We start from the raw sequence: 18,841 nt of genomic DNA on the forward strand, positions 1-18,841 counted from the left end.
TTGCCCATGCTTGAACTACCTCCATCCACCTCAACTGTCACTCACTGTGGTACTACTGTACCAGCACAGCTTTTCCCTCCACAGAATGGGCAGCTCTTAGAGGTGTACTTTGGGGCAAAGTTTCCTCAAATCCCTCTCTTTTAGATAAAAATTCAGTCAAATTGAAAATTCCAATGGCCAGCCTTTTTCTTTCTCCCCTCCTTCCTGCAAGTGATGCAACTTCAGAGGAGACTTGGAGAACTTCAGCTGACTACAAAGCAAAAAAAAGTGGCAAAAAAAGTGCCACATCACAGGTATTGGTCCTGTTTTCAATTAGAGCACAGGTTTTAGAAAGGACATACTTCACAATAAAAGGAGGAAAGGGAGAACACTGACTGAATATTCTATCCTTGACAACAGAAAGCATTATTATAGCCACAGAGTACAGCTTGTAGAAAATAAAAATGAGGGTAAGAATCAGGTTTAGAAGTCTGATGAAATCCTTTTTCAAATAATTTCTTCCTATTGTGATCACATGAAAATCTTGAAAACGAAAACTGAGCAAATGCCACTTTTTGTTATTTACATTGCAAGCCTACAATGGTGAATGACACTTGTAACCTTTCCATTTCTTATAGTTTCGCTGTAAATAGTTAGATCAGTATTAACCTGGCACTCCAAAGACTTCAGCTTTGCATCTTGTACAACTTCAAAAGCCTGAGTTCACAAACACAGTAAACAATTTGAGGACATAAAATAACCAGGCATTAGAAAGGACAACATCAGATAATGTTTTGTCAAAAGCAGATGGGATGACAATCTTCTATATTTTCTGCTAAAGAGCCAAGATAAGAGTTGTGAGTAAATTTATGGAGACTTAGTTAATTAAACCTTCTTTTTAATCCATAAATTGAAGTCTATGAGTTCTTCAAATACACTATCATTAGTTTGCCAGAACCTTTTTATTAAATGTTTTCGATAAACTGATTGATTTTAAGTTGCTTGCTGAAACTACAGACAGACTGAAATATAAGCATATTAGATAATATTTATTAGTCCTACAGCATCCACTCAATGACAGCATGAATAATATCAGGAATCAAGTACCAAAATCATAATTTATTCCTTCAGTAACTGCTCCCCACAAGCAACTTAAGATTGTGCTCTGATTCAGACAATATTCTAAGCAAAATGAGCTCAGAACAGCATCAGAAGAGATTTGTTATCTTAGTTAAAAAGTTATTTTACTGTAGAGCAATCAGAGATGTTTGGCTGTGTACACAATACTAGGCAGGCTAGAAAGGTTTTCAATTCAGCAAGAGTAGCTAAAACCACCACAAAACACTGTGTTCATTCAGAGTCCAGACAAGGTCTGGACAGTTGGGATTCATCTGGCTACCCACATTCTTACCATGCCAAGTAACTGATCAGTACTCTTGCTTTAACTACTGCCTACATATTGCTTTGACATAGTAGGGTGCTTTTAAGAGTAGGTTGGAGCTTTCTGTTTTACCAGTATCTTCAGAGGAATGACTCAGGATGACTCTGCTGGGGTCCACATGCTGTCTTCCCACACAATAGACATGCTCCAAAGGCCAAACAGGAGAAAATGTGTCAGGAAAGAAAACCAGTATGAAAGATGACAACTCAACTTCCCTGCATGTTAGGAGCTGCACAAAACCAGTCAATATCAGCTAAAGAACAACAAAGCTAAGAAAAACAAAGGTTCAGCAGATCTTTGCAGCAACTGCTGCTCATGAGGGTTCTGCGCTACCCAATTTGTAACTCAAGCTGCAATTTTGCTCAGAGAGAAGCTGATTCCAGGATAGAGAACAGTAAACAGAACGGTATAAACTGACAGTATGGTATTACTGTTTGGAGAGCCAGTGTGTTCATTAGCAGCATGGCTGTATTTCTCACTAGTGTTGAACCAGTGATGAAACTCAGGAAGAGCTATTTGGCCAATCATGCAGAGATGAAAGAAAGTCTGGTAATAAGTAACTAGAGTTCATTACAGCTCACCATGGTGAACAGAAGTTAATTTTAACTCATCAAGAATCATGCCATGCTTGTCTGGTTCAAGCAGATACTCATTGCCATGAAAAGGCAATTAGAAATCACCCATGAGCCAGACCGTGTGTACTTTCAAGAGTTTTAAAAATGAAAGAATAACAAGGAACAAAGTTGTTCTTCTGAGAACTGGCAGACCCATGCTTATATAAGATATGTTGGTACAAAAATCCCCATACATTACAGTTGACGAGGAGACATACACCTGAAAGCTTTGAATTTTAGCAGCAAGAAATTTTTCCATTTTTTTTCCACAGAATCTTCCCAAACAGACTCACAAACAGAAGATCAGTTAAGACACACCTACTGACATCAAACAAGACCATACCAACTAACCAAAGTGGTTGACTGTCTGTCCTCATAGTTTTTAATGTGATACAATGTCTGGGCATTAACAATGTATGAAGAGATCAATTACAGAAAGGCATACAGACTACCTGGATTATACCAAATTTGCCTAGGTGAGAATGTGGGGGACAGCATATGCAGAACACGACCTCTGTTCTTTATAATCAGCTTAAATCAGGCTTTCGTTTAAATTTGTACAGTTAAGGCACTATTTTACATTTGTCAATGCATGTATGTAATACATGCATGCTGAGACTGTGCAAGTCGCATGAATGCCCATGCTGTTTGCTGCCTCCTCACCCTGTGACAGCAGTACTTGTCAGCAACACTTCCCTGGAACCCACTGGGTTCTACCTCTCATACAATATAACTCATTATAAAAGTAATCAAAAGAAGTGAAAAACTCAGGAAAACTGCATACTAGTACAAGTCAGAGCAACTTGAAAGAACCCAAATTTACCCAGCTTGGTGCCTTCATCTGGTAAACATCAGCCTAGCTTTCCTAAGAGCCTTCTCATTCTCCTTTCAAATCCCAAAGTTACACTTTTACCTGCAGTTACTCTAAGCTATCTTTTAAAACAATGAACAGTTTAGTAAGCTTACATCTCCCTCCACACTGACCACCTTTCTTCCACTGAGGCTTATGGAAATACCCTGTTTCACAGTCACTCCATGAAACCAGTTTCAGATATCAAACTCTTCACAGCATTGGGAGATTTATTCAAACTGCCCTGTCAAAAAATCATGTATTCTAGAAGAATAAGGAAAATAAGTGAGTTGTCCTGAGTCGCCTGTACAGCCCAAACTCGAGGAGTTTCATGGTTCTCACAACAAGAACTCTGGAGTCAGCACTGAGCAAAGGAAGACTGGAAAATGTAGTGCATCACCTTCACTCACATCTCCTGGGATGGAAGATGCCTGTTAGTCTTCTCCACAACTCAAAAAATGATTAATAAATAGAATGACCCCATGGAGTTTCCTTTCCTGGATATTGAAAGCTAAACAAAATAAAGCAAGAAGCAATCCATTCCTTTGTGAATGGACAAAAGACTCTATCTAGCTACAGCAAAACCAAGCATTGGAGGCCTAGGGAAGAAGAATTGCAATGCTTATTTAAATAAAAAAAAGGCTTGAGGTAACTGCTTTGCCCAGCCTGATTAGACTAGCCAAGGGTCCACATAATTTCTATTATTTTTTTTGTTTGAGATTGCTTTCATTCTCTCTACATTCCTCTATCACCTGAGAAGGCATCATGTTCCCCCTGACTCACGGAGAGTTTTGTTTTATGTTGTAATTTGCTAGAACAGTGATTATGTGCAAGTGGGAGAGTTTCACAAGTAAAATGTCTTGTCAGTGAAAATAGCAGCTTTACTCCTACATTCACTCAGCAGCAGGAGGGAGAAAGTATCCTGGGGCTTTTGAATTATTGCTGAAATGAACTCCAGATGCCTGCAGAAAGACTGCTAAATATATACCTAATTGCCAGTTTCTTTTGTCTTAGCCCTGCTGTTAAACAACCTTCAAACAACAGCACTTGATATATTCTGAATTCTTTATTAGCACCTTTATGCAAAATTAAATGGCACTTGTGCAGAGCCGGAGCACAACAGCATGCCAGCGACTCGGAAGTGACGTCTCTTGAAGAATGTCTTGGGTGTTCACCTTCCTGCATGGGGGAAGTTTTCTTATAAATTACAGTTTTCCTTTTACATTACATGCACATTGATTTTATACCTCTCAGCTTTCATGATAGAAAAATTTGCATATTTATGTAATATTAATCAGGCACCAAATTTTGCTATTTCGAATTTTCAGCAAAGGAGAGCAAAACTATGCTTCCTGGCCTGCTCCTGGCCACTCCAGTGACTCATCTTTGCTGGCATGCAAGCTAATGAGCGTGAAGATTTAGAATTGCTGTTTCATAGAGAAAAAGGATTTGGGAGAGACAAGCTCATAAATCCCATGCTTCATCCTTGCTAACTCTGACTCCCACATACATCGCCTACAGTACAGTTGAGAACTATGAAACTGCCTCTGGGTGTATGTAGGGGTAACCACTAGGAATACATACATAAAGGCCTTAGTTTGGAAACAAAACGGTCTTAAAAATCAAAGATCGACTACATTGAACCATGAGCATTTTCAAATAAATAAATAAATAAATGTATTTGTCATTGATTAAGGGAAGTGCTGGATTGGGCTGGGATAGACTTAGTTTTCTTCACGGTAGCTAGTACAGCGCTATGTTCTCGATTTGTGCTGAAAACAGGGTTGATAATTCCAGGATGTTTTCGTTATTGCTGAGCAGGGCTTACACAGAGTCAAGGCCTTTTCTGCTCCTCACATTGCCCCACTAGTGAGGAGGCTGGGGGTGCACAAGGACTTGGGAGGGGACGCAGCTGGTACAGCTGCACCCAACAGGGATATCCCACACCATATGGTGTTGTGCTCAGCATATAAAACTGGGAGAGGAAGGAGGGCACGTTTAGAGCAACGGCGTTTGCATTTTGAAGTCACCATTACACATGGAGCCCTGCTGGCTGAACACCTGTCTGCCCATGGGAAGTGGTGGATGAATGCCATGTTTGGCTTTCCTTGTGTGCACCACTTTTGCTTTACCTGTTGAACTGTTTTTATCTCAGCTCTTGAGTTCTCTCACTTTTACCCTCCTGATTCTCTTCCCCACCCCACTGGGGAAAGTAAGTGAGCAGCTGCACCGGGCTTTGTAGCAGCTGGAGTTAAACTAGGACAAGGGAGAGGAAAGACAGAGGATCAGCAGTGTAACTACTTCACCCTCTGACACTGTGACACTGTGGCACTGTCAGCTGCTGCATTCTCCTTAAATAAACAATCCCTCTGCCTTCACTGCCTTCAAGAATCGATGCTGATCTTTTCCACCCCACTGGCAAACCTCACCCACGGCTGTAACTTACTGCCCTCCTTAGCCCAACATTCAGTACCAAGGAAGCCAACATCAATAACAGAAGCCCTCTTCCCTTTTCCTCTTCCCCAGACCTACTTGCTTCTTTTTACCCTGCTTTCAGCACACTGGGCCAACTTCTACAGAGGAGATTCAGACAAGGTTCAATTTAAGGTGGCATGGAAGTGCTGCTGTCACTAACTTATACAGGAATGGATGGGCACATCCCGAACACCAGCACAAAATACCACAGCTGTAAAGCAGCGCTCAAGTTTTGACACTTGCTAGATAACTTATTGCTGTGCTGGTAATCTCTTCTGGGACTCTGCCAGTCAGACAGCTTGAAGTGTGTATTAGAGACAGACTTCAGTTCTGTGATGCCTGATTCCCACTAGACATGTCAATGTTTAATTTATCATTTGCATAGTCCTAGCAATGGTTTCCTGCACAGTGTGACACTTGGCTGCAATACTTCACAGAAATCACTCCAGACAGCATAAACCTCCAGTTTTTGAGCTGCAGTTCCAGTTATAAACAGTGTTATTTAAAACACTTTAGGTTGAAATTGTGGACCTTTCAAAATTTTACTACTATAGTAAGAATGTAAAGGATGGAAAATCTGGACCTTGATGATTTTCAGATGTCTCAAAAGAAAAAAATACTGGGTAACTCCTTCTAGTTAAATGTGTGAAGACTCTAATGACCTCTTTCAAAATCATTCTGGAAAAGATTAATCTGCTCTTTGTTGATTATTCATCAAAGTAAGCACATAGCAGTGATTTGGTAAATTTTGTGTTTGAATAACAAAAAATTTCAAATCAATAGTTCTTTCTTTGCCATTTCAAATAATACAGAGTGAGGTTTAAATGCTGGAATCACAGCTAAACACATAAGACAGCTCACAGAATCACAGAATTGCTGAGTTTGGAAGGGACCTCTAGACATCATCCTGTCCAATCATCCCTGGTGACCCCAACCAGGGTCACCTGTAGTAGGCTGTCCAGGACCATGGCTTTGGAGTATTTCCAAGAATGGAGACTCCACCATCTCTCTGGTCAACTTGTGCCAGTCCTCAGCCACTCTCACAGTGAATAAGTAGCATCCATAAATCCTCTGCATGCTTGAGCAAGGAGCTTGGTGGTAATCTCTAAACACACTCTGCAAAGAGGAAAATTTCTGGCGTCTGTGGTGCTTCCCAAGAACAAAATTGTCACTGTTATTTTCTGATGCAATAACAGACACCTCTTACTTTCATAAGATACAAAGGAATACAGAGATTTGTGTTAGTTCTGTTCTTACAAGAGAAAGGAAGGATCCAGAAAAGAGCAATGCCTTCTCTCAGCCCTCCTCATATATAGTGCACAGGTTTACAGAGAAACTTGAATGAGTTTCTACAGTGAAGTACATCAGTGTATTTCCTCATTAGCCAGCTGCCTTTTGAATGCTAAAAACTCTAGCTAAAGAATCAAACATCTGTGTTCCATTTGTGTGCATGCTTGTGTGTGTACCTAGAAGAGAGAGTATGTGCACATGCAAGCAGCTATCTTTGTCTGGGAAGAGGTGAGATTACAGTAACACCTGTATAACTACCTTACAGATATATGTATTACACAGCTGTCCCAGGAACCCTAATTCAAATGAAGGGTGGAAAAGGAGTAGCCTGCAGTATTGCAATCTGCATTGCAATAAAATCCTTACACCAATTTCAGCAGGCTAGACTTTGCTTATCTCATTGTAATTTTCTTTAAGCTGAACACGTTCATAAAGTGTGCACTGAAAGCTATTGAGAATATCCCTTTGGTCAGTGTTTTTGGTGACTAATATTTTAATTTTCCTCTAACTTCTTGTCAAGACAGCTGACCAACCGCTAACCTGAAGCTATGTTGTCTCCAACTCACTTCTACCTTAAAACCAGCAGAAGCCCTGTATGTTTCTTGTCCAGCACACAGTAAACACAATGGCATTCTAGCAAATAGGCTATTTGAGCACCTGGTTATGTCTGAAACTCTCTTTGGTGCTTTGGAAAACAGAGTAATGCCAATGAATCATGTTCAATTACATCATAGTTATTGCCAAGCTTGTTTGATGCTTAGCATTTGAGGACAATGATGTGCTTACTCACCATAAGGGATATATGCCAAGCCTACTGACAATGAAGACAATGGCAAATGTAAGGAACAGAAGGTCACTCAGCTTTTGACACTTGCAGTAATTTGCCATTTTGGCAGCCTGAAAAAGAAAAAAATGTCTTTTTACTTCTGTGAGGACAACTGAGTTTTCTCATGTATAAGTTGTAAGAGAAGAAATCAAATTTTTATGAAATCACTAACATTTTCATTGTGCCACCTCATAGTGATCTTGCAACTCCTCTCTACTAAGCAGTTGGAAAATGTCTTTGAAGAAAAAACAAACCAGACTGCATAAAAACAGAATAAGTATCTAATTTCTTTATCCCCCATTCAATTTCCTTTTTGAGATCCTAAATTTCAGATTCACAAAACTCTTCTAAACCTTTTATTGAACCCCACTGCGTTTATGCTGTCCTTGTCCCCAGCCTCTTTACCTACCTGTCTCTCACCTTACCAGTATGCTCTACTTGCATTTTCAAAGTCCATCTATCTTCCATCTGCCCCATGCTCTCTGACCTTCCAGCAGTCTCAATTCCTCTACTACACCCCATACCCTACTTTCTCCTAAAGCATCTCTTCTTCCTTTCTGGCCTATACAGAACAGTTCCCACCTCAAAGATTATACCACTCCTCTTTAAGTCTTTTTCAAAGGCTCTCCTCCCCTCTCTTTCCAACTTTTCCAACTTGTTGCCTTATGCCTATTTTTATATGCTTCTCTCATTTATCTTAATGCAGGCTTATTACTCCTTACTAAAAACACAGATTCACCCTGAAGTTTCTTTAGCCTCTTCTCCCTGAAGAAAATGGTACGTACAAGCAAGTTTGTTTTAAGACATCTCTGCTGCTTCCACTGTATTCATGTGCGTAAGCAGTTAATTATTTTTAAATAACATCTGTTTCAAGGCAGGGACAGTCTTCCTTCATACTTTCTGTCAAATGTATCCAGAGAGTCACTGCACAATGAAGTACATGAAGAGTCTGATTTTGTGTCCACTGAAGTCACTGGGAACCCTTTCAAAGCCCTTTCTGAAGGGACCCGTATTCAGCTCCCATATTGAGAAGATACTTGTGTAGACTTTCCAGAGGACTAAGAGGGAACAAAATTACCACAACTATGCATAGAGAATACTATTCTGAATGCAGAATTCAAACTAGAGAATCAAACAATCTGGATACCAAAACCAAACTGCACTTTCGGATGTTACCCAATTTCTGCAATGTTTCCACTAAAAACTTGAATATAAAGAATATTCCTCACTAACAGAAACCAAGTTAAGAAGCTCAAAAAGCATGAGGAAAGCCTCCAGTGCTCCAAAGAAAACATAACCCTTCTGAATCAGCCCTGGTGCTGGTTTCCTAGCAGTTTTTTACTCACAGACTGGTTTAAGGAAAAGAGAACATTTCGGTGCCAGCATGCAAAACAGAAGCATTACTAACTTCCTTGACTTTTGGATGATTCAAAGTTCACATAGGAATTCTGCATGTACTTCCATGGTAGCAGTGTAAAAAACTGTTTTCATAGTGCATGGAGCTGATATTGCTATAGCAACTTGTAGTTCTCAAAAACATCAGTTCTCAAGTAACAAATCTATAAATTATAGATTAAAAAAGACTACAGAAAAAAGGGGAAAGAATATGTTGTTGTTGGATGGAATTTTATAGCACAGCTTTTGCCTTAGTCTGAAGTTTCCATTCCGTGCTCTTTTATAAAAGTATGTTAGCAGATAGTTGGGACCTGACAGAAAGGAATCAGGTTGAACTGTGACTACACACATGGGCAACTTATCACACGCATAGACTAGCATTAAAATGTCAACGTCCATTAATAGAAGTTAAGAAGTCTCAAGGTCCCCAAATAGGTGGGATTTTAAGTGCTTCAACATGTTAGGTCACAGAGGTTTCAACCCACAAGCTGTACTGCAGTGCAAATATACCGAAGACCCCATAAACAACTAGCTGGGATTCTGAAAGTTGCTTCTCAGAGGCCTAGATTTTAGTTTATGCTAACATAATGGCTTCCTAGGCAAGCAAATTATGTTTGATATGACCTGCCATGGCTAGAATGCTTTGAATATCCAAGATAACTTTCACTCAGACCTAAAAAAACCAGCTGTAATTCCTGAAAATCCTATTATGATTCTTCCATACTTACAAATGCCTTAACACCTGTGGGAAAAAAACTCACCTCCACGATTCCCACCAATTCACATTACTTTCTGCAATGACAATAGTAAAAATATTGCATTCCAGCTTTCCATTGGACATGTTTCATTATGAAATGGTAGGTGGAATTTCTAGTGGCCTCCAGAAATAGCTTTTCATTTTTACAAATATGTAATAGGTAGAACAGGTCACGTATACAACTGACCTATCATGGAAGGATATTTAACCAACTTCTTTTGCAGTTTGATATTTTTTTTTCCTCTGCACTGATATTCCTCTCAGTACCATCAGCAGTGTGTAAGAGTCCATCTCCTCTCATATGGCAGCAGGGCTGTGCCCCACTGCCCTAGCAGAACTTCCAGTCATAACAGACTGAAAGAATGGACCAGAAAGAATTGACCAGAAAGACCACTGAAGTATGTGCCTCATGAGGAAGGGTATTTGATGAATGTTTGCAAATCACATGAGAATACCAGCAATTCCTCTTTGAATAAACAAAGGAATTGAGTGAAAATATGTATCTCACTGTATTCAAGGTAAGGTTTTAGCTAGCCTATTCTGGCTGCTCTCCACTGTTTTTATATTTCACAGACACTGGTCTGATCTGGAATGAACATCTTCAAGTAAGTCCTTCTGGTGGTGAGAAAAGAGGAATGAAGAAAGTTTAGGTGAAGCCACAGCTAGCTATATACATTGCTAAAATAGAAAAATAAACTTGTAAAGATGCAATTATTTCTATCAGGAGAAATCCACATTCTCTTTTGCTTTCTATCTCAGGCAGTCATGTGCCTTCTAGATTAAAAGAAGATTAAAAAATAAAATCAGATTTACAGCTGGGATTTACTACTGAATCAGAATGGCAGGATTTTGATTTTGCAATAGGTGACTCACACAGTGAGACTATATTCTCACATGATAGGATCCTTGCAGATACTTTAATAAAAAATAATTTCAGACAAAACAGTCATTAACTTTGGTTTGATCCTGATGCAGAGTTCACAGACAGCCCAACTCCAGCATCACCCAGAGCTGTTTAATAACTGATGCAGGTAAAGATGACATCATCTCTAAATTGCCGCTATGGAAGTTACAGACCATTTTGACTTAAAAGAATTTCAATCATCCCTTTTTCTCCAAATCCAAATGCTTAATTGTGGCATTGGGATCCAGAGGCACGAGAACCTGGAAAATCGGAGGTCAGCTCACTGCCCATGCCCAAATAGCCACCAAATTATCCAACACACTCTGTCCAGCAAAGCACAGCAGAAACACACTGTGACACCTTGATTCTTTTGCAGACAGGGTTATTGCTCCTCACCCCATGTCAGAGTGGTCAAGAACCAGGAGCTTCTATCCCACTGTTACCACTTTCCAGATTTTGCAATTTTGAGCTTTTGATTTTACCATGTTGTAATTAAAATCTGTGTGTAACCCTCCCTGGCATACAATGCATTACCACTCTCTTCTGTGGACAAGCAACTTATCAAGGGATAAATCAGCCTTAAGTCAGAAACATGCATTGCTACAAGGGTAATACATTTAAGCAAATACACTATATTAATCACCATTACCATCTTGAACTGGACTCCTGGCTTAGGAAATACTTGTTTTGCATAGCAAAAAGATTCTACCTACTGACAGGATGACATACGTATTATCTCACCTCTAGAACAATATCAGACGCATCATGGAGACAAAAGATCAAAGTTCCCACTCGTGTCAGATTGGTTATATATGAGAAGGAAATCAGGGTGACTGCTAAAATGTGATGTGTACACATGATGCCAAAATCCTAGAGCAGCAAAAGTAAAGAAAAGAAACAAAAACCAAAAAACAATGAAGCAAACAGTTATATTCAGTACTCATATACAAAAATGGATGGATGTTTCTTACACCCAGCATTATGGTTAAGTTATATAAAGATCCTACTACATAAGTGCTATGTATTTCATTTAGACTGAATAAAATAACCATTGTATTAACAAAATGCAAAATATTATTGAAAACTAGGCAATATCTACACTTCTCAGTTTACAGTAATTTAACCTAATAAACATTTGTGACTGAAGTTACTTTGAAAAGACATATGTACATACAAATCAAATTACACCATATATTTTATGCATTGAGTAACGTATGCATATAAAAATATGCATAACCAAGTGCAAAATAATGCACTATTCACAAGGGATAAAGCAGCTACAAAGAAACAAGAAATACATTTCCGCTGCACTAGGACAACAGGCACCTGCCAAGCACAACTGAGAGCTTTCACTGAGCCAAGAATTCCAGATCCAGGTTTTTATTTGTTTTTAATGAAGGTGCTTTGTCTTCACACTGTAACAGGGTCAGAAAAGCCTTCAAATGAGCTGGTGCAGCTCCTCCTACTCAGTTCTAATCCACTGCCTCCCAAACGATACAGGCTAACTGGTCTCCAGGTCAGTAACTCTCAGTTATTTGGCCAGAAAGTAACTATTACTATTGAAAAATCAGGGAGCAGTGAAGCTTCTGTAACATCACATTCCCAGATACATGCCAAGGGGCAGACAAAGCAGAGGCAATGATCTACCTGCCTGGACTAGACTTCCAGACTGATTAATGAGAGAATAGGACCTGCAGAGATGCAACTCTTCTCTGCAAGGCACTAAGTCAGTCAAAAAGAAGTCTTGCTGGTATTTGCTGAACTACCTGCACGGCTTTGAAAAAGTGATATCAAAACCCTTAAGGAAAGATCACAGACAACATTTAACTGGGGAGTTTTTCCATGCGCCAGGTGCAATGTTAGTACCACAGCTCCTGGCGGATCTAGTGGCTCTCATACAGAGCTGTCTGAAGGGAGAGACATCCAGGCAGTCAAAAGGAGCAGCTCCTGTAGGCAGCCTGCCTGCCCAGGGAGGTGGATTTGTCTTTCTGATAGCTTTCATGCGCCAGTCCTGCTGAGCTGTGGTAGTCTTCAGCTACAGGGCCTACAGCAGAGAAACTGAAACTGAGACCCTTTAAAGAGGCAACACCTGGTTTGCAAAGGGACTGAAGATATATGTGTTGGGCAGGGCCTTACGGAAAGTGTTGTGAGCTCCCACTAACACAGAGTCAACTCTGGGAAAGCAGCAGCTACAGCTCCCGATTGCTCTGTCTCTTCAATACCAGGAAGAGTAACTGCACCATGTCCCCATGCCTCTCTCTTTGGGAATGCAGCAGGCATGTAGCAGACACCACTGTTTTTAAGGACATGCAGTGCCACTGCCTCTTAGTACCAGCACTTGTTTTCACTGCAATGTTCACCTGGACTCCACGGACAAACGTGCAGCTTGAGCAGTGTCACCGACTGAAGAGGGACAGGACCTGCTCCCAGCCTCTATTGCTCTATGTTTAATGCTATGAGGTGCTACAAGACCCTATTTCATACTCATCAATGGGCACTCCCAGTACCTCAAACACAAAGCTGAGGGAGGCCAGGAGGGCATGGAAGGCAGGGGAAAGGGAGAAAAGAAATAAAAAGAAGACTAAAAGAGGGAACCGTATCCTAGTTTAGTATACTCCCAACATTTCTCAGCCGCGTTATTTGGCCCTCAGCACTATGGAGCACAATTAAATACATTCAGCAGTCATATCAAGGTATTGCTTTGAAACTTTTCTTCAAGCAGACTGAAGAAAAAGTGAATTAAAGGCTGATTCCCTTTCTGGGTGTCCTAAGGGAAAGCAAGGGAATGGCATCTTAGTCATTTCAGTAGCTACAAACCCACACATGGAGACCATTTCACCATACAATAATAAGAATGGCAAAGCACCTACCTTATTCCATGGGATCAGAAGTAAGCTACTAGCATTGCCCTATGGCCATACTGCAAACTAGCTCTTTACCTTCTTTAGCTGTAAATACTATGGCACTGTTCTTAATTTTCCTTCTAACTGCAATTATGTTAGCATATAGGTAGTCCAAACAGGGCAAGAAGTCAAGTAGAAAATCTCCTCTGTTTTCATAGCTGACACATCCATGTTCTACAAATACAAGATTTCTAGTCCCTCTTGGGTATTTTTCAAGGCATTCCTGACAATGTGGATTATTCCTAAGCAATCTTAATGCTCTCGGGCAGCAGTCTTCTGCACTTCCTACAGAAATGCTGTCCAGGGAACTCCTTCTCTAATAATGTTTCTTAAAAGAGACAGTTACCTGACTCTGCCAGCTCTGAAACAGACATGCTGGATTGACCTACTGAAAACTGTTAGAAAAAAGTAGCAATATTATAAATAAAACTGCTTTCATTACTGTAGTACTTTCTTTCCTGTTTGTGACATTTCTTTAATTAATTGAAGTCATTATAAAGTCATTAATTCATACAATGCTTTGAAGATGTTACCTGTTAGATTTTAGTTACACATAAGAGTAATTACACAATATGCTGAGTTGGAAGGGGTGGATCCACAAGGATCATTGAGCCCAACCCTTGGCCCTGCAGAGGACCACCCCCAAGAGTCACACCATGTGCCCAAGAGTGTTGTCCAAATGCTTCTTGAACTCTGTCAGGCTTGGTGCTGTGACCACTTCCCTGGGGAGCCTGTTCCAGTGCCCAACCATCCTCTGGATGAAGAACCTTTTTCTAACATCCAACCTAAACCTCCCTTAACACAACTTCAGGCCATTCCCTCGGGTCCTGTCACTGGTCACCACAGAGAAGAGATCAATGTCTCCTCTTCCCCTCACAAGAAAGTTGTAGAATACAATGAGATGTCCCCTCAGTCTCCTCTTCTTCAGGTTGAACAGACCAAGTGCCCTCAGCTGCTCCTCATACAGCTTCTCCTCAAGGCCCTTCACCATCTTTCTTGCCCTCCTTTGGATGCTCTCTAAGAGCTTATTATCTTTTGTGACCAAAACTGCATATGAACACATAGATACTAATGGTACTTGTGATCCCAGCTTACTCCAGTACTTTCACCCATACAGAGCAGAAGAGCAGCTGTACAGGAATGGGCTATTTCTTTTTTTATGTAGTTCAAACCATATGCATGTTTGTGAAAGTTGTATTTATTTACAGCAGATTTGTAGCCTCCAGTTGTAACTGCTGAAAGCTGTCATGTGCCTGTGTCATGAAAATATGTGGCTAAGAATAGGTGAACGAACCTATTCCTGACACCATCAGTTGGAAGAACACAGGGCAGACAGCAGAGAAACCCCACAGCTCTTAACTGTAGACAAGCCCTCTGGAATCAAGGCTTCTGCCACCCACATTTGTTTTAACATGTCACACTCACTGACTAAACTGCCAAGTGGCTATGGAGCATTAGTGCCACTGAAGGGCAAAACATCGTCTTTATGGCTTATATTATAGATCAACAAGGAAAGGGAAAGGTTTGTAAAATGTACGCTATCTAATTTGCTTCCACTGAGCCAAAAGAAATGTGTCTCATTTTTTACTGAGTTTGAAGAAAGAGATCTAGCAAAATATAGCATAAATTTAGCAAAATATAGCATAAATTTTATGGAACCAAAATGGAATATTCAAGAAAATTAGCAGTTACAGATTATTTTATTTTGGGAATTAGTGAATTTTTTTTTTAATAAAAAAGAAGCTCTAGAAATTGCCAAATGTTTGAAACTAATAGATGTGAATACACAGAAAGATCTCCTAGATCTTCTACAAACCTGTTAAAACACTCAATAGAAATTTTATACATCCCTTTAAATGCACCTGTCAAATATTTTTATGTAAACAATACTTCTGGTAACCAGAAAGCATGTAAATAAGCCTCACTGCTTTTAAAACTCATCAGGTTCTTGTGAGACTAACCAAGTTTCCTGATCTAATTTTTTTCCTGTCTTTTACAAAACAGGAGTATTGGAAGCTGGCCAGAGATCATACTAGGTTGCAGCCTTTGAAAATTAACACCTTTAAGGGTAGAATATCATTATAACAAAATAACAGATATTTATGAAGCAAGCAATATGCCATTATAAAACTGTAAAAGTTAAGCTACTCAGTTCGCTGCCTTAATGCCAATAGTAGGTATGTGCAATGGCCTAGTTTGCTCACACCTCTCTAGGCAATGAAAGATAATCTGGTGGAATTTAAAACACCTAAATAAAGAGGTATTTGAAAGTCTGAAAAACAACTGGAAGTCATTTTGAAGTCATCAATTTACTATTGGAGAAGAATAAAATGGAGACGGAAAACAGCAAGTACATTTTTCTTGAGCTACAGCAAGTAAAAGATCAATGCTGGAGTTAGGCCAGTGCTGAGTGCTGGTGCTTTCAGTGAGGACCCACTGCAGCTCTCCTTCAGGGAAACCCAGCTACATGAAAGGCTGAATTCCTGCAGTGCACAAAGCTGCCAGGGCACTTTTGACCATCCCAGAATACAACGCAGACACTTCTGCTGAATTTAAAGTACCTAAAATGATAACCAAGACTTAGATAAAAGAAATCCTTTCACTGTAACATGAAAACATCAACAGGTTTCTCCAGCTGAGAACTGTTAATCTACTCTGTATAAGCCACTGTGAAATATTACAATAGTATCTGATATTAGCTGGCAAATTTCCTGCGTCTTCTTGTTAAATAGATCCTTATTTCATATGGGCACCATTTCACACATTGCATATTGGGTGCATTAGGCGGTTTCCACATTATTTTAAACTAAATCTTCTCTTTAAAAGAGAACTATTATGATGTTGCAAGGGATGGTGTCTCTGTCAAGCTTGTACCTCTTTCTGTCAACTACTACAAGCCTTTAGTGCTAACATTTTTAAGCTCAGTGGGTTTCCCTGACAGCTTGCACTTGCCCCTGGGCACAGAGCAGTTTTACTGTGCGACATCAGGGCATTTCTACAATCCAATCTTCCTAGTTATCAATTTCGCTTACACTACAAAAAGAACTGTCCCTTCAGTCCAAACTGGTCAGTGATTTAATGCATTATTTGCTTATAAATACGGCACCTCCACTGTCTCCTGCAGGTTGCTTCTAATGAAAGGCTTTTGACTTGCTGTCACTGCACTGCAGATGCTGTTTTCCTGCTCTCTGCTGGACACTGCATGTTCTCAGACACAGCAGACGCATGGGACATGCTTGGATCTGGTGCTCTAGGTTCAAGCACTGCAAATCTGTGGCAGGGGTGTTACTCAGCTGTTAGCCACCCACTTCCCCACCTTCATCTTCCATTCTATTTCCACAGCAGGTTGTTGTAAAGTCTTCCTGATAACAAGTCATTTATATATAACTAAGAAATAGACTTGGCACCTGCAGCTTAGGTATACTAGTCAATAGTACTCTTGATTTAAATTCATCTGCATTATCATACAGCTCTGTTGTGCACTGTTTTTCTGTATCTCTGGTTTTTGAACCAGTGAAGTTTCACTCATTTCAAAGCCATTATTTAACAGAATGTTCAGCATCTACAGACTATGCAAACAAGGGACTTACATGTATTCATCATATATTGGTTGTTTTATTTACAATTTACCCTCCTATAAGGATTTAAATTTTTTAGATGCTTTCTTGAGATTTTTACTTCCACAGTAATTTGGAAATCCAGATAGAGGGTGGTGTTTCTATATTCATAGATGTGGCACAAGACTCTCAGGAGCACATTGTGGTTCGAAATAGCAGATAAATTTATTAAAGACATACTGGATCCTCATTTAGTCTTTTCAGAGTTATGCTCCTGCTAAAATTCTAATAAACAGGGATTTTTCCACTAGCATAGCCTACAATCATTTAATTAAATGCCAGCTGAAGGAAGAACATAACAATATTATAAAATCCTTCCAAATGTTTTAAAAAATGTAATTTTGAAACATCAAACCCCTCTGCAAGAATATCTCAATGGACTGTTATTACAGAATTACTGTTGCGCTGCCTGTTCTGCTATGGACTAGGATTCTCCTTGGAAGAGAGAACTTGGAATACGGAATGGGCTACTAATGATTCTGGAAAAAATGTTTTTATTTGGCCAGAGTTTTATTTTTTTTTCATTAATAGCCCTTTAATAGCAATGTTCCGCTACTTGAAATTTCATAACCATAATGGTAAAATGAAATGTAAAATTACTTTTTAGTATTACATATATCCTGTTTTTACCATCCCTTTGTAGAAAAAGTTGAACCCCTTCATAGATCTTAACCAAGTGATACTATGGATTTATGAGGCAATCTTGCTCTGTCATTGATATTTAATCATTTCATTCTTAGAAGAAACAGTACATCTACTAGATACTATATGTTCAATTCCATTCAAGTCACTGTATAAGAGCAGAAGGTTTTTCTAGCTGATGCTATTTGCCCTTCAATATTTGATTGTTCCAGGTTCTTCTTCGCATGTGCAGGAAAAACCCACATCATAGTAACAAGGAACAGAGTAAGACAAACACTTCAACACCACTTTCTCAGTGAGTAATACCTGCAAGAACTAGAGACTAGAAACTGTATTTCCAGTTCGATACACAAGTAATACAGATAATGTTCAAGAATGATACATACTTAAAGCTTTCAATGTTTTTAGTCTGATTGTTCTTACCTTTCTTTTGACGTCAATGAATTGAGAAAACATTAAGGACCAGTAGAATGACAATTCAACTAGGTAGTAATAATGAAGGTCAGGCATCAGTGGCTGAAAGATGGAGACGAGAAAAGGTTAATAGAGTCTGACTGACATTACAGGCAGCTGTGGCCTATAGGAGACATGTTTAATCACAGGGAATTATTGAATTATACATAAGCATCCTATGTAAGAAAAACGATAATGGCTGCCTCTTTCAAACTTTGATGGTTCTGGAAAAATAAAGCTCCTCAACCCTCTCTCCTCTAATGTTTTAGTCTTGACAATACTGTAATACCAAAAATTATGATGTTGCCAATTTGGAACCCAGAACAAGTCAAATTCTGAGTACTCCTAAGTCTTTTGAAAGATTACTTGAAACATCTTGCTTTACATCAGTAATGTTTAAACCACAGCAAAAAAACCATGCTAGAGCAGATTAGAAAAAAGTAATGCTAGTGTATAATCTCATCTGTTCATGATGATAATGTTGTGAGCTTTGAACAGAGCTCTTTCTAATATAAATGCCTACTTTTAAAGAATTTTACCATTTTTTGGGAACATATTAACATTTGAAAAGAAGAAAATAGAATAAATTTATCCAGGCATCCTGTTTGATATACAACATGGTTACACAGATGTTTAAAAGTAAAAGAAATATAAATAGCAAGAGATGGGAACTTATGCACAACCAAAACCAACTT

General features: G+C 39.3%; 1 protein-coding gene across 2 annotated transcripts in view; it reads right to left on the reverse strand.

The window, feature by feature from the left end:
• CERS6 (ceramide synthase 6) overlaps nucleotides 1–18,841 on the reverse strand; it is a 109,747-nt gene that overhangs the window by 12,499 nt on the left and 78,407 nt on the right. For both annotated transcript variants that reach the window (XM_027637304.1, XM_027637302.1), the window contains exons 6-8: nucleotides 18,117–18,209; nucleotides 11,273–11,401; nucleotides 7,440–7,546 (exon numbers count right to left, since the gene is read on the reverse strand). In XM_027637304.1, the coding sequence (XP_027493105.1) occupies nucleotides 7,440–7,546; nucleotides 11,273–11,401; nucleotides 18,117–18,209 (329 nt within the window). The remainder of the gene's footprint in view (nucleotides 1–7,439; nucleotides 7,547–11,272; nucleotides 11,402–18,116; nucleotides 18,210–18,841) is intronic.

This window comes from Corapipo altera, unplaced genomic scaffold, assembly GCF_003945725.1.
Source record: "Corapipo altera isolate COAL_440 unplaced genomic scaffold, ASM394572v1 45, whole genome shotgun sequence".
NCBI classification, from domain to species: Eukaryota; Metazoa; Chordata; class Aves; order Passeriformes; family Pipridae; genus Corapipo; species Corapipo altera.